General features: G+C 44.7%; 1 protein-coding gene across 1 annotated transcript in view; it reads right to left on the bottom strand.

Moving 5' to 3' along the window:
• TMEM63A (transmembrane protein 63A) overlaps window positions 1-20,373 on the bottom strand; it is a 122,306-nt gene that overhangs the window by 71,565 nt on the left and 30,368 nt on the right. The window contains exons 3-7 of the mRNA XM_073628313.1: window positions 19,244-19,323; window positions 16,943-16,994; window positions 12,635-12,672; window positions 9,317-9,459; window positions 3,003-3,054 (exon numbers count right to left, since the gene is read on the bottom strand). Coding sequence (XP_073484414.1) covers window positions 3,003-3,054; window positions 9,317-9,459; window positions 12,635-12,672; window positions 16,943-16,994; window positions 19,244-19,323 — 365 coding nt within the window. The remainder of the gene's footprint in view (window positions 1-3,002; window positions 3,055-9,316; window positions 9,460-12,634; window positions 12,673-16,942; window positions 16,995-19,243; window positions 19,324-20,373) is intronic.

The raw sequence follows: 20,373 nt of genomic DNA, 5'->3' as shown, positions 1-20,373 counted from the left end.
AGCTGGGAGCAATAGCTATGGGTCCTGCTGGGAGCAGACAATAGTCTATGGGTCCTGCTGGGAGCAGACAATAGTCTATGGGTCCTGCTGGGAGCAGACAATAGTCTATGGGTCCTGCTGGGAGCAGACAATAGTCTATGGGTCCTGCTGGGAGCAGACAATAGTCTATGGGTCCTGCTGGGAGCAGACAATAGCCTATGGGTCCTGCTGGGAGCAGACAATAGCCTATGGGTCCTGCTGGGAGCAGACAATTGCCTATGGGTCCTGCTGGGAGCAGACAATTGTATATGGGTCCTGCTGGCCACTGACCTGTGAGTCCTGCCGAGAGCTAGCCATGGCCCGAGGCTGTGGGTTCTGCTGGGAGCCCACCATGGCATGTGGGTCCTATTGGCCTGCAAGTCATGGCCAACAGCTAGCAGGACCCACAGGCCATGAGCAGTTTCCAGCAGGACCCACAGGCCATGGGTAGCTCCCAGCAGGATCCACAGGCCATGGAAAGCTCCCAGCAGGATCCACAGGCCATGGAAAGCTCCCAGCAGGATCCACAGGCCATGGATAAAGGTAAATGAGGTGTATGGGGGGGGAGATCGATGGGATGATTGATCATGTGGGGGTGTCAGGGTCTCTCACTCACCTCAGCAGACAGACTCAGAGCTCAGCAGGACAGGTCCTCTCTTCCTCCTTCTCCTTGCACGGCTTCCTCCAGTCCTGGGGGTGGGTAATGTTGCTCCTGGGGTCAAGTCCACCGTACTGTTACTGTACTGCAGCCACCAGCCGGCAGAGGTGTGCCCAGGCCAGCCACGTGACGTGTTTCCACTGTCCAGGCAGGCAAAAGATCCGACCGCGCCAACGGGAATTGTAGCACGAAGACTGTCTGCACTGCTCTCCAGACTGACTCCACCCACGAGGAGCAGGGAGCTTAAGCACGCAGCCGCAGCTGTGTACTACAACTCCCACAAACAACAATGGCGGCCGTCAAGTGACGCCACCTGGGCTAGCCCTGACTTACTCGAGGCTCAGAGAGACTGTCAGAAAAGTGAGTCATTCAGGCGGACACTCGGACAGCCGTGGCGCCGGCCGGTGGCCATTATTCGGGTTATACTTGGGGGGGACACACATTAAAATTAGGGGGGTCGTGGCCCCCTCAGGCCCCACCCTAGGGACGCCAATGGTTGCTGACATCACATCCAAGATGGTGGTGCCCAGCATCTTTTTCGGAGCTTACGGATGTCTACACAAGGAAGGGTTTTACAGGTAAATATTAATAAAACATGTTAAAGTGGTATTACCCCCAAAAAATATATTGCAGCTTACCAATCATTAGATGTGGTGGCTGCATTCGTTTTCTTTTTTTTTTAGGCTTTTCCCCCGGTTTTCACCTGGTGATCTGGCCAGTAACACACCTCCTGTATTAGGATGCCTACACTCTGGATGATGGAGCAATAGAGACACCTTTGGACAGCAGCACTGTCAGCCTCGGGGGAGGGGGGTGTTAGATATTCTAGCCTATTTAAATACACTAACTCATTTAAGCCAAACTATAGCTAACACTTTTTAAGCAGTTACAGTAATGCCCCGTACACACAATCAGAATTTCCGACAACAAAACCGTGGATTTTTGTTCAAAGGGTGTTGGCTCCAACTTGTCTTGCATACACACGGTCACACAAATGTTGGCCAACAATTACAAACGTAGTAACAAACAAGACGTACGACGAGCCGATGTGATATCTCCATTACAAACGCTAGTTTTACAAGATTGAGCGCTTCCGTCTCGTACTTGATTCGGAGCATGTGTGGACTTTTGTGCGATGGACTTGTGTACACACGATCGGAAAGTCCGACAACAAACATTCGTTGGTGGAAAATTTGAGAACCTGCTAGCCAACATTTGTTGGTGGAACAAATGTTCGATGGAGCATACACAAGGTTGGACTTACCACCAACAAGCTCACATCCAACATTTCCCGTCGGAAAATCCGATCGTGTGTACGGGGCATATCAGTTTTTGCCCTTTTGGGATAAAGGCTTTACGCAAATAAATAAAAGCTGTAAGCACCCCTTTCAGTGGTAAATGGTTTGTCTAAACCCTCTAAGTGCTATATCTGCAGGACAGCTTGTGTATATATATATATATATATATATCATATATACTAGAGTATAAGCCGAGTTTTTTTTGTGCTGAAAATGCCCCCCTAGGCTTATACTCGAGTCAAGCACTTTTCTACATTAGAGAATGACGTTTTCCAAACCGACTGTGGGGCCCCACATCTCGAGGCCACTTGGTGCTAGGAACCCTTTGGTGTGCAAACCCAGTGGAACTAGCACTATAACATATCCAAAGCTGGGGTTCCTAGCACCAAGTGGCCCCGAGATACAGAGCCCCAAAGTCATTCTCTGCTGCAGAAAAGTGCTTGACATTTTCTGAACTGACTTTGGATATGTTGTAGTGCTAGTTCCACTGGGTTTGCACACCAAATTTGGGGCTCCTAGCTTCAAGTGGCCCCAAGATACAGGGCCCAAAAGTCGGTCAACTGTGTCCATCTGCAGCAATGTCATTTCGGGACCCTTTGGGTCCAGAGACCTCAAATTTTGGCTGCAGCTTTGAAGTTCGGGGGACCTATGGCTGCAAATGGACACAGTGAGGCTGCAAATGGGCATTGTTGACTCTCTTTTCCACTTACGGTAGCTGCGCATTTCTCACCCTCGGCTTATACTCGTGTCAATAAGTTTTCCCAGTTTTTTGTGGTAAAATAAGGTGCCTCGCTTATATTCAGGTCGGCTTATACTTGGATAGATAGATAGATAGATAGATAGATAGATAGATAGATAGATAAAATGTTTGCTTTTGGGTTTATTACTGCTTTCAATGACCATAGGTGACTAACTATTCTGCACAGACAAATGAAAGGGTCACTTTAGGATTAATCTTTACTTTGCAATTGCAACACTCTCCAAAAGATTACTGAAGGGAAACTGGTGGAAAATGAGCCAACACTCACTTGTTCTGCAGGTTAGCAATTGTAGTCCTCCCAAAGCTTAGAGGATCTGCGTCTATTGGAGGAAGAGAGAGACTTTAGTTCATACCACAAAAATATACAACAATACATAAATATTGCATTTGAAGGGTTAATAAAGTGTATCCATCCTTAGCCTGACCTAACCTACCCCCACTCTCCACCTGCAAAAATGCATACTCACCTCTATTTATCAGTTGCAGTCCTGCGATTTGTTTACATCCAGCGTCTCACTGTCCTGGCCGAGCTTGTGCATTTGTTCCCCCCCCGAAGACAGGGGGCTGGGCCCAAGGCCTGAGTTGATCGGAGATGGTCCCATAGAAGGCTATGGGCTGTAACGCCCAGGAGCATACACAACAGTGACCTTTGGCAGTGCTGAATGTAAACGAACAACAGAACGGCTGCTCCCGGGTTCAGGTATCTTTGAAGGTGGGGCAAAAAAGATAAGCGCACTTGTCCTTTAGAAGAAACTATAACGGGAGTGGGACAATTGTATTTTCAATATTTTTAAACAAATTGTTTTATATTTCTATTTTTATTTGTATAAAATGTTTTACAAATAAACATTAAGGCTGGGTTCACACTTTTGCGAATTGGATGTGGGTTTCACGGCATCCAATTCGCATGTCAGGAGATTGTGACCGGCTCTCAATGGAGCCAGTTCACATATATTCCTGGGACGGCCGCGGAGCAAATTGCACAGGAGTCCTGTGTGTCTTCTGGTCCATTTCAGGTCCAAAGTCAGGCAAAAATTCGGACCAAAAATAGGACCTGAAACGGTGAACAGAGACGCACCAGACCCCTGCTGTGAGCCGCTCCGTACGGAAGTGTGAACCCAGCCTTAAAGTAAATGTAAGCCCCAAGATGATTAAAAAGTGTATGTAACCCCTCAACTATATAGCCCCTCTTATACTGACCATTTGTAGTATTGACTTCACTGGCTGCTTCTCTTGGAGCTGCGATTAGAAGGAGAGAACATCATCTCCACTCCTCATCACAGCTAATTTTACTGCTGCACAGTGGATAAAAGTGGGGATAGTCTCTATCGCAGTGTATGTCAGTATAATAAAGGTACACTATAGATGTGAGCTGAGTATGTACAACCAGATCGTAATGTTCCCATCATAACCCTTTCTTGCTCCGGCATTCTTTCAAAATGTTGTGAATGGCTGGTGGCAGGACGGATCGGCGATCATGAGACCACTGAGGCAGATCCCACCGGCTGCTGATTGTTAGTCCGGACAGCTTGTCTTCTACAGCTTGGCCTCTGTGGGAGCACACTTTCAGCACTGAAACATCGGACGTGTACAGTGGATATAGAAAAGACTCACCCCCCTTTAAAAAAAATCACAATTTGTCAATGAGGTTTAAAGTGGTAGTAAAGCCCGCTTTGTGATTTTTACCTACAGGTAAATCTTTAATAAGACTTACCTGTAGGTAAAATAAATATCTCCTAAACATGCACCATTTAGGAGTTATTCAACTTGGATGCAGTCGGTGACTTCACCGATGCATGCATACCGTCCCGGACCTTCAGAGCTTCGTGCCGTACCCAGGGGCTCCAGCGCACATGCGTGATAGTGACGTCATCGCAACTCAGGCCGCTGAAACCACCTGGAATAAAGACTGGGGAAGATGTCAGCCTTTTTAGCGGTGACAGCGCTCTGTTGGAAGGCTTAGTTCAAAAGGTAAGTATTTCATAATGTGCTACTATGCAATGCCTTAGGCCCCTTTCACACGGTCGGACTGTTCAGGTCCGCCTGTCAGTATTGACGGGGGACCTGAACGGGCGCTCCATGTTAGTTTATAGAGCGACGGATGTCAGCAGTGACTTGTCCGCTACATCCGACCCGGTCCGATCCGATAAAAGCAGATGGATGCCTCTACGTTCAGATCCGTCGCTGGCGGATCGAATTGGGTGAGATCTGATGAAAACGGACATGCTTTCCGTTTTCGTCCAATCTCTCCATATAAACCAGCAGCGCTCGACAAGCCCCTCCCCGTTCAGTGAGTAGAGAGAGACCTGTCATCTGCCGGCTCAGCGGAGATCAACAGAGAGATCTCCGCTGAGCCGGCAGACCAGGGCGGACTCAGAGGCAGCAGATCCGTCTTGTGAGAATGAGGCCTTACAGGTGTTTTTTTTTAACCTGCCACGGTCTACTACCACTTTAAGTCTGGGCTCTGACTAGGCCATGCAAGGACACCATCAAATTTAACTGAACTTGAGCAGTTCTGCAAAGAAGATTGGGCAAATAATGCAAAGACTAGATGTGGAAAGTTAGTAGAGTTATATCCAAACAGAATGATGGCTTTAAAAGGGGTTGTAAAGGCTCGTGTTTTTCCACCTTAATGCATCCTATGCATTAAGGTGAAAAAACACCTTGCAGTCACCGGCCCCCTAGTCCCCACTTTACTTAACTGAGCCCCGAATTTCTGACAGCGCATCCCCGCCGTCCCTCTCTCCATGGGTTCCCGGCTCTTGATTGGATAGATTGATAGCAGCACAGCCATTGGCTCCCGCTGCTGTCAATCAAATCCAATGACGCGGACGCCAGGCTGAGTCCTGCATTTGGCCTTTATGGACGCGAAATGCTGGACTCGAGAGCCCACACGCAAGGTAACCCCTTTGGGAGAGCGCTTCTCCAAGGGGGGTTATCTAATGCGGGGAGGAGCCGCAAGAGCCGCCAAGGGACCCCAGAACTCCCTGGAGGTAAGTATGACATTTTTTTTATTTAATAAAAAATAAAAAACAATCCTTTAGTATCACTTTAAAGCAAAAGGTAGTCAATAAAATACTGACACAAGGGGGTGATCCTTTTTCCAACTCAGTGATTCTGGGGGGTTTTTTTTGTTTTGTTTTCTGACATGTGTATACTAATGTAGGGGGGGTGGTTTGTTCTGGGGGTCTATACTAATGTAGGGGGGTGGTTTGTTCTGGGGGTCTATACTAATGTAGGGGGGGTGGTTTCGTCCTGGGGGGTCTATACTAATGTAGGGGGGGTGGTTTGTCCTGGGGGGTCTATAGTAATGTAGGGGCTGTGGTTTGTCTTGGGAAGTCTATACTAATGTAGGGGGGGTGGTTTGCTCAAGGGGGGGTTATAGTAATGTAGGGGGGGTGGTTTGTCCTGGGGGGGTCGATAATAATGTAGGGGGGTGGTTTCGTCCTGGGGGGGTCTATACGAATGTAGGGAGGAGTGGTTTGTTCTGGGGGGGTCTATACTAATGTAGGGGGGGGTGGTTTGTCCTGGGGGGGTCTATACTAATGTAGGGGGGGGTGGTTTGTCCTGGGGGTCTATACTAATGTAGGGGGGGTGGTTTGTCCTGGGGGGTCTATACTAATGTGGGGGGGGGTTTGTCCTGGGGGGGGGCTGTACTAATGGAGGGGGGGTGGTTTGTCCTGGGGGGGTCTGTACTAATGTAGGGGGGTGGTTTGTCCTGGGGGGGTCTGTACTAATGTAGGGGAGGTAGTTTGGCCAGGGGTCTGTACTAATAGAGGGGGGGTGGTTTGTTCTGGGGGGGTCTGTACTAATAGAGGGGGGGGGTTTGTCCTAGGGGTCTATACTAATAGAGGGGGGGTGGTTTGTTCTGGGGGGTCTGTACTAATGGAGGGGGGTCTTTACTAATGGAGGGGGTGGTTTGTTCTGGGGGGTCTGTATTAATGGAGGGGGGTGGTTTGTTCTGGGGGGGGTCTGTACTAATGGAAGGGGGTGGTTTGTTCTGGGGGGGTCTGTACTAATGGAGGAGGGGTGGTTTCTTTTGGGGGGTCTGTACTAATGGAGGGGGGTGGTTTGTTCTGGGGGTCTGTACTAATGGCGGAGGGGTGGTTTGTTCTGGGGGGTTCTGTACTAATGGAGGGGGGGGGGTTTGTTCTGGGGGTCTGTACTAATGGAGGAGGGGTGGTTCTGTACTAATGGAGGGGGGTGGTTTGTCCTGAGGGGGTCTATACTGATAGAGGGGGGTGGTTTGTCCTGAGGGGGGTCTATACTGATGGGAGGTCTGTACTGAGAGAGGGGTTTATACTTAGTGGGGGGTCTGTACTGACAAAGGGGGGTCTATACCTAGTGGAGGGGGGTCTGTACTGAGGGGCGACTATACTTGGTGGAGGGGGGTGACACCATGTTTTACCGCACTGGGTGACCCCAAGCCTAGTGACACCGCTGCAGCCGCGGGATTTTATTTCCCCTCTCCTCCTTGCGCGTTCTGCTGTACTAGTGAGCAGCGCACTATGTTTCTTCCCCCGCCTTCATATCAGCCAGGGAAGAAAAAAAAAGGAGCAAAGAAGAGGATTGTGGGACATGTAGTCCGGAGGACTGGCAGCCCCACTGTAACACGGAAACTGCAGCCCACACAGCATGCTCAGCTGAATGGGAGAGAGAGCCAGGAGCCTGGGAAAGCTTTCAGGGAAGTACACCCAGGACTCCAGAGGGAGAGGACAGTGCTGAGGGAACACCATCAGAGAGAGAACCCCGCTGCCCTGCGCCACCAGAGGGAAAGCCACACAGCCTGGCGCCATCCATGGCGGAGAAAGGAATGGAGTCATTGCCAGAATAAAGATCTGGGCTCTACTCAACGGAGTCGCCACGGGCAATTCAGTGAGCTGACTCCTGTTCAGAGGAACCGTTGTTGCTGTATCGTTGGGTCAGGTGAGAGGGCCGATCGGCCATTATCTACTAACGTTCATAAGAACTGCAGTCTCTGACCATCTCCTGTACTATGTCTGCAGTCTCTGACCATCTCTTGTAACATGTCTGCAGTCTCTGACCATCTTCTGTAGTATGTCTCCAGTCTCTGACCATCTCCTGTACTATGCCTGGGGGCTCTATCTAACAGACTCTCTAACAGAAGCCCTCTCTGTGTGCATCAGAGAGACTCCACTCCAGGTCTCATTAGTGTACGCTCTTCCTGTATTTGCTTTATTGTTAAGGGATTATGGGAGGATCCCAAGGTAATGAAGACTTCTTAGGGGAGCATCTCTGTGTTTGAGTCATTGCCATAGAAACATTTGTAAAGGGGAGGAGTTGGTAAGATGACCACGCCCACGTGGGGGCGCCAGAAATATTTCTGCACCCAGGCGTCTGTGACCCTAGGATCGGACCTGAGCGTGTGGGTGTTAAAGCCCACCCTTTTGCAGGCACACATGTGTTTTATGGGGATGGCAACAGGTTAAAGCATATTTCTGTAAAGACAAACGATAGATAACGGTTATTTGTTTTGGCATAAAGTGGGCATGGCCTACAGCAAGATATCCATTTCAATCACATTAATGGTGCAGTAACACATGAAAATTCCGGCAAATCACCCCCCCAAAAAAAAGATAAAATAAGCTGTTCTTTATGAAAACATGACTTTTGGGTTAATGTCACTTTTACAGGGCAGAACCTTAAAGAGGAACTTCCCTTCCTCCAATGATGTTATTCATTTTTTTTACCCCCCTTCTTACTTAAGTTGTCCTCGATTTACATACTCACATGCCAAGCGAATACAGCACTGTCTTGCTGCGATCCCCTGTTCCGGTGCCCACGCCGCCACCTTGGTCCTCCTCAGCCACTGGAAACTGGCCTTCCCTCCTGGGATCAAGCAGCCAGCCCCCCTTTAACATGCCAACTCTGCCCACCGGCCGCTGTTTGTCCCTGCTTCTGCAGCCTGTTAGGATATGATGTGACAGGAGGGAAGGAGGGAAACATCATCCTCACCTAGGCGAGAATGTCAGTGGGGGGGGCCCAGACAAAAAAAAAAAAACACAACCAAAAAAACTGGAGATTTATATTGCGGAGAGGAAAGGAAAAGTGGCTCCCCTTAAAAAAAAAAAAATCCCAGTTTTGAATGGAGCAGGGAAGGATTACAACTCCTGTCAGGATTCTACTGCTATCCAAGGCTGTGTTAGAGATTTCCATTGGGTTGCTGACAGTAATATCAGACAGGACATCTACAACAGAGATACAGACAGAATGACAGCTGTTTATCTGGCCACTACCCTACTAAAGTATTTTTATTTCAGCCTGTGTTGCTGTTGGAGATTTCCCCCCATTTCCTGTTTGCTAAAATGTTGTCAATAGGACAGGAAGTGAGGAAAAATCTCTCTAACGAAAAAACCTGGATAGAAGTAAAATGCTGACAGGGGTTTGAATCCTTCCCTGCTCTATCCAAAACAGAGATTTACGTTTTGGCTGGACATACACTGTAAGTGAATTCAGTTATTGGCCCCGCCACATAAATTGGCATTTACTCAGAAATCCCTTTCCTTTTTGGGGTGGCTTTATTGCAGCCATGCAAACATGTATTACCCACAGACTACTTACCAAGCAAACTACCAGAAAGATTAACTGGCAATATGGCAAGCATGGCCAGGAGATTGCCAACAACCAGGAAGCATATGATGTGGCGCTGGAAAGACAAGTAGTGACAAGCATCTTCCCCACACCGCTCATAGATGTCTTCATCACTGTGGTGAGAGGAAGGAAATTAGTTCTGCGTGTTTTAAACACGCTAAAAGAAAACAAATGTGTTTTCAGTACATACGTATTTTTCGTCATCATTGTTACCTTAAAGTAGCTGTGAAGACAAGTCAACTCATACAGGTATGTCAATAGGCATTAATATACCTTTAAATAATATATACGGTATCTCACAAAAGTGAGTACACCCCTCACGTTTTTGTAAATATTCTATTATATCTTTTCATATGACAACACTGAAAAAATTAGACTTTACTACAATGTAAAGTAGTGAGTGTACAGCTTGTATAACAGTGTACATTTGCTGTCCCCTCAAAACAACTCAACACACAGTCATTAATGTCCAAACCGCTGGCAACAAGAGTGAGTACACCCCTAAGTGAAAATGTCCAAATTGGGCCCAAAGTGTCAATATTTTGTGTTGCCACCATTATTTTCCTTAACCCTCTTGGGCATGGAGTTCACAGAGCTTCACAGGCTGCCACTGGAGTCCTCTTCCACTCCTCCATGACGACATCACGGATCTGGTGGATGTTAGAGACCTTGCGCTCCTCCACCTTCCATTTGAGGATGCTCAATATGATTTAGGTCTGGACACATGCTTGGCCAATCCATCACCTTTCCATCAGCTTCTTTAGCAAGGCAGTGGTCATCTTGGAGGTGTGTTTGGGGTCATTATGTTGGAATACTGCCCTGCGGCCCAGTCTCCGAAGGGAGGGGATCATGCTCGGCTTCAGTATGTCACAGTACATGTTGGCATTCATGGTTCCCTCATTGAACTGTAGCTCCCCAGTGGCAGCAGCACTCATGGAGCCCCAGACCATGACCACCACCATGCTTGACTGTAGGCAAGACAAATTTGTCTTTGTACTCCTCACCTGGTTGCCGCTACACACGCTTGACACCATCTGAACCAAATAAGTTTATCTTGGTCTCATCAGACCACAGGACATGGTTCCAGCAATCCATGTCCTTAGTCTGTATGTCTTCAGCAAACTGTTTGCTGGCTTTCTTGTGCATCACCTTTAGCAGCACTCATACGTCTACTTCTTTGGTCGACCATATCGAGGCCTGTTCTGAGTGGAACATGTCCTGTTAAACTGCTGTGTGGTCTTGGCCACCATGCTGCAGCTCAGTTTCAGGGTCTTGGAAATCTTCTTACAGCCTAGGCCATCTTTATGTATAGCAACAATTCATTTTTTCAGATCCTCAGAGTTCTTTGCCATGAAGTGCCATGTTGAACTTCCAGTGATCATTATGAGAGAGAGTGAGAGCGATAACACCAAATTTAACACACCTGCTCCCCATTCACACCTGAATTACACCTTGTAACACTAATGAGTCACATGACACCGGGGAGAGAAAACGGCTAATTGGGCCCAATTTGGCCATTTTCACTTAGGGGTGTACTCACTTTTGTTGCCAGTGGTTTAGACATTAATGGCTGTGTGTTGAGTTATTTTGAGGGGCAAATTTACACCGTTATACAACCTGTACACTCACTACTTTACATTGTAGCAAAGTGTAATGTCTTCAGTGTTGTCACATGAAAAAGATATAATAAAATATTTACAAAAATGTGAGGGGTGTACTAACTTTTGTGAGATACTGTACATAAAAATGCAAAAAATGGCACATACATAAATATATATGTACACTATATTACCAAAAGTATTGGGATGCCTGCCTTTACATGCACATGAACAAAGCAAGGTCCATAAAGACATGGATGAGTTTGGGGTAGAGGAACTTGACTGGCCTGCAGAGAGTCCTGACCACAACCCGATAGAACACCTTTGGGATGAATTAGAGCGGAGACTGCGAGCCAGGCCTTCTCATCCATCATCAGTGTCTGACCTCCCAAATGCGCTTCTGGAAGAATGGTCAAACATTCCCATAGACACACTCCTAAACCTTGTGGACAGCCTTCCCAGAAGAGTTGAAGCTGTTATAGCTGCAAAGGGTGTGAATACTCAATATTGAACCCAAAGACTAAGACTGGGAAACCATTAATGTTCATGTGCGTGTAAAGGCTGACGCCCCAATACTTTTGTCAATAAAGTGTGTGTGTGTATATAATATACACACACACACACATATATACAGGATGAGAAAGGACGCAAACTGACCACACTAGCACAGATCAGCTTTCATGCATAGAGTGGTCAGTTTGCAACCAGGGAGTGGGGAAATGGCAGGATTACCCAGGTATAACAGAAGGGGCACAATTAGAAATTACAAACATATAGAATGACTGCCTTAAAGAGCCAGATGTATTACATTTTATTTTTAAGGTTACAAACACTTTAAGCCCTGGTTCACATTGATGCGATTTGGAATGCGATTTGACATGTTAAATCACATGCCAAATCAGCGGCAATTGCCGGCAATGGCAGCATCCGAATCGGTGCGGCCCAGCACCGATTCCCAAAAGTAGTCTCTGTACTACTTTTGGCCAATTCGGGGTGCAATTTCCATTGACATCTGTGCAGAAACCCGCACAGATATCTCTGAAATCGCCCCCAAAGTCAGGACTGACATGTGGGAATGTAATTATGAAAGTTCAGCTGAACTTGCACAATGTCATTCCCACAGTCAGTGTGAACCAAGGCTAAAGCCCGTTTCCATTCATGCCAGTGAGACACAACGCCTTCTCACCACCTACAGAGACCAGCATTAGTGTGAGCAAGCCCTTAGATGCTTTTTATACATACAGAAGTCCGACATTTGTTTCCCTCACCAGCGCTCCTTTGGGAGTCGTGACTAGTGGATCTGGCACTGCAGTGGACTGGTCATGTCTTTCTCTCCTCTGCAGTCCACCGAGGACCCGACCACTGGTCAGTCAATTGGAAGTGTCCACTTAATCCAAGTAATTAGGACCCTGAAGAAGGACCCGACTTCTCCATGGGAAAGAAAATAGAAGACTCAGGAGCCAGAGCATCATGTGACCATGGATTCAGGTGTGTATTATTTGGGCATTTAGAACATTTTATTGAAAAACTAATTGCGATTTGTTAGGGGACAGGGAAATGCCAAGTGACCAGGGATTTGCTTTAATGTTTTTATTTTTTCAATCACTTGTTTACCAGACACATTTTTTTTTTGCACCCATGTTAAAATACTGATTGATACATCCATTGCCTCCACAGCTCTTTAACTTACCTCATGCTAAACGGGGCCGATATCCAGGAACAGAAGCCCTAAGAAAAAAGGTACCAGGTGTATTATCAGTACAAGAAGTGACAGACATAAAAACAAAAAAGAAAACATACCATACTATACATGGAGCGAAGTCATACATGGTTAGAATTTTGTTTGAAAGCGGACATTTTCAAATTTCAATTTTCTTTTTACGGTGGCAGAAAAAAAATGAAGGTGAATGATGGAAATGTTTTCCTAGTTTCTTATCCGAAATAAAGTTCTAATTGTGAATGCGGTTTCCATTTTGGAAAATTTGTACTTGCTCTATTGCGCAAGTGCTAGATAAAGTTTGATTCAAAAGTAAAACTTGTGTTCACAAACATTCGTTCAGTTTAGATCTGGTATGTGGTAGGATCACAAGCATAAACACTGCATAACTCCCGCGCATCCTATAATCGAATATTAAAAATTTTAACATTTGGCATGGAAATCAAACTAAATTTTTAAGAGCTTTCTAATGAAAGTTATTAAAGTGATAGTAAACTGCAGTTGGTTAAAAAAAAAAACCAAAAAAAAAAAAACCCCGTAAGGCAATGTCATAATGTACTACATGCATCACATAGTATCACACCATGAGAAACTTTCCTTAGAACGAAGGCCTCCAGCCCCGTGCTTTCACTGTTGAGAGGGCTGACATCTTCCCCCAGTCTTCCTTCCGGGTCCGCGGCCTCCGGCTACATGAGTGGCCGGGGGCGCAATGATGTCACTCCCGCGCATGTGTGGGGGAGCCACCATTTACAGCACAGGCACTGAAGGTCCGGCGCTGTATGCTGGACCTTCAGAGCGCATGCGCTGGTGACATCACCGGTGTCATGCACTCCGAATGTCTCCTAAACAGTGCAAGTTTAGGAGATAGTCACAGTACCTACAGGTGAGTATTAAAGGATTACCTGTAGGTATAAGTTGTGTAACAGAGTTTACTACTAAGTCACTAATGGTACCACTCACAAACTATTATTTTTAATTTAAGTCTTAAAGTAATTCTACCTGTATTTGGTTACCCTTAGGATGGCCACAGAAAGACAGAAGATTCACCAAGAACAACTGGAAGAAATCTGGTCACCCACAACATATCTGAGCACCAACAAAATACTTACCCTGTCCACACTTCCAAACAGCAGTCTTTTTTTTTAGTAGAAATGGTCCCCTCAAGTCTCCCAGGGAAATGGACATTCTCTGGAGTGACACTCTCCTGGGTCCTCCACAGCTCATTGGTTTTTCCTGCTGAGCTCCACCCATTACAATAGACAATGATGACATAGAGTTCAGCAGGAGGAACCTGTGAGAGATGTGGAGGACCAAGGAGATTGACACTCCCAGGAGTTTTGACTTCCCTGTAGATTTTAGGCACTTTCTCTCACCAACAGAGCAGTGTTCAGTGGCATGGGCAGTGGGAAAGGTAAGTATCTTGTTTCTTCCTTACAGGTATGAGCTTGCTTGAGAAGTTATACTTATGTGACTAAGCCGCTTTAAATAAAAGGACAGTCCTGTCTTTTCTGCTAGCTGTAACAGTGACGTCATCTCCTAGAAAGGTCTACATGTCTTGATCATTGATTTAGTATCAAATTGACCCACCACACTGGCGGGACATTGGGCTATGTGTGGTGATCTTAGGGCTCGTTCACACGTTTGTTAATTATGAAGAATGACGCAATGCTCATTAACATGTCTATGGCATTTATGACGCGTTTTCGTTGTGTCTATGACCCGTTAAAAAAGCTTGATAAATGCCCACGGAAGCACTGCATTCCTAGTGGGAAGTGGTGTAGAGTAAAATGATCTAATTTAATATTTTGATTTAGGATATATTACAAAAATTATATCAAATGAAAAACAGCAGCCATGTAATCATACGCACTATTAATCTCCTGCTCCCAAAAGGACAGTTTGTCTAAGTACAATACCCTATTGGTGACTTGTTGTCAGATCTGTTTTTCTTTTTGCATGTGTCACAATGGCTCAGATACTTTGGGTCATATAATTCCGGGTGCTGTTCTACCTCTCCTATGAGTACTGATACATTAAAATTGGCCTACATGACACTTGCTGACACTGTCCCTTCCATGTACAAACACTTGCCGATGAGGTCTTTTGCGGACATAAAACAGCTGCACAATTAATCGCCAAGAATCGTTAACACGATCTTGACTAAAGTGTTTCACAATTCTTTCTATGCAAAGAATTCTCTCTGCTCTTCTGAAGCCACAGCCCTCAAAAGAAAGGAAGAGAAAATCTGGGCAGTATGCCTAGTATCAAAACATTCTTTATCAGTTGAACTTAAGTATAAACATTGTAACAATTTGTCAGTGGAATAGACTGTCTGTAAGTGAAAAAAGTTTAACCACTTAAACACTAAACCTTTTTCTGACATTTGTTGGTTTCAATCATTTTTTTTTTTGCTAGAAAATTACTTAGAACCCCCAAACATTATATTTATTTTTTAGTAGACACCCTAGAGAATAAAGTGGTGGTTGTTGCAATATTTTATGTCACACTGTATATTTGCGCAGCGGTCTTTCAAATGCAATTTTTTTTTTTTAATTACTTTAATAGAATAAAACAAACAAAAAAACTAACCAGTAAAGCTAGCCCATTTTTTTTGTATAATGTGAAAGATTTTACGTCGCGAGAATCGTTATCTTTTTATTCTAAGCAAAAAAATCGTGATTATCATTTTGTCCAGAATCGTGCAGCTCTACTAACAATAATGGGATAAAGGAGCCTCCATTGTCGCTCCTTCAATGCCCAGCTAAAGCTTCACTAACACACCATAAAATGCGCAAGGTGCAGTTATAGAGCATCACCATTGAAATCAATGGAAGCGGTTGCCAAGCATCAATGCATCATGAAAGTGACATGCTGCTTAACCTTTTCCCGCCCGCACTATAGCTGAAAGAGTGGGCTCACATTGCCAGGAGGGCGTCTATAGACGTCCTCCTGTGATCACGCTTCCCGCGTGCCCCCTGCAGCACGCATCAGCAGGGATCTATGATCGCTGTGTCTTCTGAACACAGCTGATCACAGATCAAGGTAAAGAGCCAATCACAGCGGCTCTTTACCATGTGACCAGCTGTGTCCAATCACAGCTGATCACAGTGTATACAGTATTGCTGGTTATAGGCAGTTTGGCAGTGTAGATATCTACATGGATAATCAGGGCACTGACGATCAGTTTCCTGATTATCAGTGCAGCCCCAACAGTGCCCACAAGTGCTGCCAATCAGTGCCGCCAATCAGTGATGCCTGCCAATGCCGCCTCATCAGCGCACATCAGTGGAGAGAAATGACTTACCGGTATTTAGAAAATTTCATAACAGAATCTAAGAAAAACTTTTTTGATTCAAAATGGTTGGTAATTTTTTGTTTGTTTAGCAAAAAATAAACCCAGTGGTGATTAAATACCAACAAAAGAAAGCTCGATCGGTCCAAAAAAAAAAAAAAAATATATGATAGAAATGTCATTTGGGTACAGTGTTGTATGGCCACGCAATAGTCATTCAAACTGCGACAGTGCTGAAAGCTGAAAATTGGCCTGGGCAGGAAGGGGGTGAAAGTGCCCGGTAGACGAGTGGTGATTTTTAGTACAACGCTAGTGCTCCTGTGTGTACAGAACTGTGTGCTACCATTGTAACATTCATGGCAGACGTTGACAGGCAGATTTGAGGCTTTAAAAATGCTGAATAAATGCAGCATAAACACATGGTATTGACACGTGTGAAAAAAACCCTTAGAGCTGATGCAAGACAGCTGCAGCATCACAGCAATGCTGCAGCTTTGAGGCAAGTACATATGTTTGTTATTTTTTGGTTTTTTTATTCAATCACCCCAAACTTCTTTTTGGAAACATCTTATTTGAGAACCAATAAAGGAAAACTCCACTCCAACTCCTTATTTAACATATAAAGATGAATAGAGAGGCTAGATGAACTCCTTTCAAAAATGCTAGCTGCCTGTCCATTATGTTGATTCACTGCCTTCAGTACGTTTTGAGTCAAAGACCCAGAACTAACCAGAAAAAAAAAGAAGACCCAGAACTGTGAAAAAAAAATATACCCATAACTAAGTATACACATGAGAAAAGACGTTCTTGTTACAAGGACATTTTGGGATGCTTGTCTAATAGTATTAGCTGTATATTTGACCCAAGTGGACTATGGCTTTTATTTTGACAGGTTCACTTTAAAAGTGGTGACTGAAAACTTCTGTACCTCCAACATAATCCCTAAAGGGCTGAAGGTAATTAAAAGAGGAACGTATACACTTACATACCTTGTCTCTTATCAAATCCTCATCATTTGAAGGTGAGATCGCTTCATATGAACTGTTTACAGAAAAAAAATGTTCAGTTTGTGACGTTTCAGTAATATCTCCACCCAATATTTAAAGTGATTGCAAACCTATATTTATTTATTTTTAAAATAACAAGCATGTCATACTTACCTGCTCCATTGCAATGGCACAGAGCAGCCCTGATCCTCCTCCTCTGGGGTCCCACGCCAGCACTCCTGGCTCCTTTCCTACCCCGCTGAGTGTCTCCATAGCAAGCCCCTTCCTATGGGGGCACTCATGCGGTATCGCTCCTGAGCTGACACACAGAGGATGACTTGGCCCCGTCCCTGTCTCTAAGCCAATAAGGAAGGAGAGAGCCTAGGCTCTCATGCACATTGCTGGATTGAAATCTGGCTCAGGTAAGTATAAGAGTATAAGAAGGGGGTGGGGGGGGGGCTGCACTCGCACTTTTCCCTTAATGCAGAGAATGTGTTAAGGTAAAAAAAAACTTCAGCCTTTAGAACCACTTTAAACTGGTTGGATTATTTTTTTTTTGTGCAAAGTGTATCCAATGCCAAAACATTTTTTTTACCATTTTTAAAAGAGTGGAAGAAGTTTCTGTCACATTGAAGAGTGTACTTTCACTTCCTGTTCCTTGGACACAACAGGAAGTAAGAGGAGATCTCTGCAAAGACAGGGAAATCTTCTCACACAGTTGTCACTGTAACAAATGTTCCTATTGCAACATTTCCCACTATTTCTGATCTGATGGCAACTCACAATTTGGTTTTTTTTTTAATTTTCCATCCCAGTGATAGTGGACAGACAGCAACAAACACCTAACAGGGTTTCTAGTCCTTCCCAGCTAAGGCTGTATTTATCATAATGGTTTTCATGGCTGTGTGTACGGCAGCAGGGTTGGAAGGGGCAGCCTTTGAACGATTTGTTGTAACTTTTTTTCCATTTTTTTCCCCCTCTTTTGGCCACCGCTGGGCATTTGTAGCTATATTCAGCAAGATAATTGTAAGGGAAAGGAGGTGTTAAGAGAAGTCAGAAGACTCACTACCGTTAATAAAACATGAAAACACCTCTCTTTTCGTCATTTTGGAGCTGTGCACAGATAGCAGATAGCTTTACATATCCAGCAGACCACGTGCTGCCCCAAAAAGCTCATACCAGTGGTGTTTTTGTTTGGGTTAATATGTGCCCATGCATCCCCCTGACATTGGTTAACAATTAGTGTAACAGTTCATGTTAAAAGTATTGCTTGCTAGCTTTTTCAGCTAAAAAAATCTGAATCAAGCAGTAGTAGTGGCCTTTACTTGAAGGCCTTATGCACACCAGACGTTATAATAACATTATAAAAACGTCAGTAGCTTTGCAGTGATTTTTTCAACATTTTTTGCAATGGTGTTTTTTAGCGTTAGCATTTTTAAGCTTTTTTTTTTTTTCTTTCAATAGGATCAAAAACATTTAAAAAAAAACGCTGGTGAGCCGTGTTTTTGAGCGGTTACCGGCGTTTTTTGATGCTAGAGCATTTTACAGCTGAAAAACTGGGGGTGGGGGGTGTTTACAGCCAAAAAAAAAAACCCAGTCAAAAACAGTTGATAACAGCCTATGTCTGCATGGACACATAGGATAACATGCTGGAGAGTTTATTGACTGTAGAAAAAAAAAGTCTGAAGCCGAAAAAAAGCAGCCAGTGTGTATGAGGCCTTACACATCCCATGCTTCGTGTTTCACAACCCAAACTAGTCATTTTAGTCATATTTTTTTTTCAATGCTATTTTCGTATATTTTATGTTATTGTTGCACTACTCTTTTTTTTTTGCAATTGTGACACCAATCCTAAATAATGACATGACACATGATCACACATCACATGATCTCCTTTCTGTTACCATAGCTCATTACAGGAAATGTAAAGCAGTTTTGCATATACTTTTTCTATCCTTCTTACTAAAAGATAAATAGTAATAAAAATAAACCTCAATAGAGCAGTGATTCCGCCACCCTCCTGCATCAGAAGGTTTACATTTTACCCCGAGACCAAGCACATGAATGGAAAAAAAAAAAAAAATCCTACTATGTTTTCTCTTTTTCTGAGAAAACCATGGTGCTCTTTAAATTCTTTGTCATATCGCACAAACAGCAATAAAAAACAGACATGTGTTCTAATCCCTCTTTATTCCATCAAAAAAATAAAACATTTTGCCTTTAGTTATACTTTAAAAAAAAAAAAAAAGAAGAAAATAACGTTGACTCAAAAGCATAATTCTCTAAGAGACAGAGCTGACATACCTGTCTGCATCATATACAAGAGCCACCCGGCCATAGTCCCAGAACTTCTTACGGATAAAAGAGAAGAGCAACAGTAACAGCTGAAACACAAAAATATACAGGTATTTGCTACATTTTATGATTGATTTTAAAGAGCAAACTTTAGAATATCGATCTCATACCAGAAATGACCACATTGTGCCCAACTATCCAATCTACAAATATCATTACACTCTCCAGTGTGACCATAAGGCCCCTTTCACGCTTGTGTGACCTGAAAGTCGCGTGACTTGAAGCAATGCCTAACTTTACATTTTAGGGGTTTTTTTTTATGTTCTTCTTTTGATGTTTTGATATTTTTGTAACAGATGCAGTTAACGATGCTTCTCTTGGGGCCCTCTCATTTGAAGATTGCTATACCCTCCCCTTCCCTACTCTTCTCCCCCCCTTTTTTCCCCTTTCTTTCCCCTCATTCTCTCTTCTTCCTTTCTTTCGCACACCCTCGCGCACTTTTACGTGCACAAGGATATGGGTATCTTAGTGATTGTAAGGGTTCATTTAAAAAAAAAAAAAAATAAATAAACAAACATATCATACTTACCTCCACTGTACAGCTCGTTTTGCACAGAGTGGCCCCGAACCTCGTCTTCTGGGGTCCCCCCGGAGGCTCTTGCGGCTCCTCCCCACATCAGATAAGCCCCGAGGAGAAGCACTCTCCCGGGGGATTACCTTACGGGCGCGCTCCGGAGTCCAGCATTTGGCGTCCATAGCCTCCAAAAGCAGGACTCGGCCCAACCCCTCGGAACCTGTGTCATTGGATATGATTGATAGCAGCAGGAGCCAAAGGCTGCGCTGCTATCAATCTATTCAATCAAGAGCCGGGTAGAGAGACAGCGCGTCCCTGTGGGTCAAGTCAAGTTCCAGGGCTCGGGTAAGTAAAACAGGGGGGGCTTGGGGGCCGGTCACTGACAGGTGTGTTTTCACCTTTATGCATAGGATGCATAAAGGTGAAAAAACACAAGGGTTAACAACCACTTTAACTGTAGCGCCATCATATTTTCAGGCCATAGGTGTCAAGCTTTGTTTTTCTACGACTTTGTTTCCAGTGGACTACTTATTAACCTCCCTGGCGGTATGATTATTTCAGATTT

The sequence above is a fragment of the Aquarana catesbeiana genome, linkage group LG04 (assembly GCF_042186555.1).
Source record: "Aquarana catesbeiana isolate 2022-GZ linkage group LG04, ASM4218655v1, whole genome shotgun sequence".
NCBI lineage: Eukaryota > Metazoa > Chordata > Amphibia > Anura > Ranidae > Aquarana > Aquarana catesbeiana.
The sequence above is the reverse complement of the archived record's forward strand: the minus strand, read 5'-3'. Positions and strand labels throughout refer to the sequence as shown.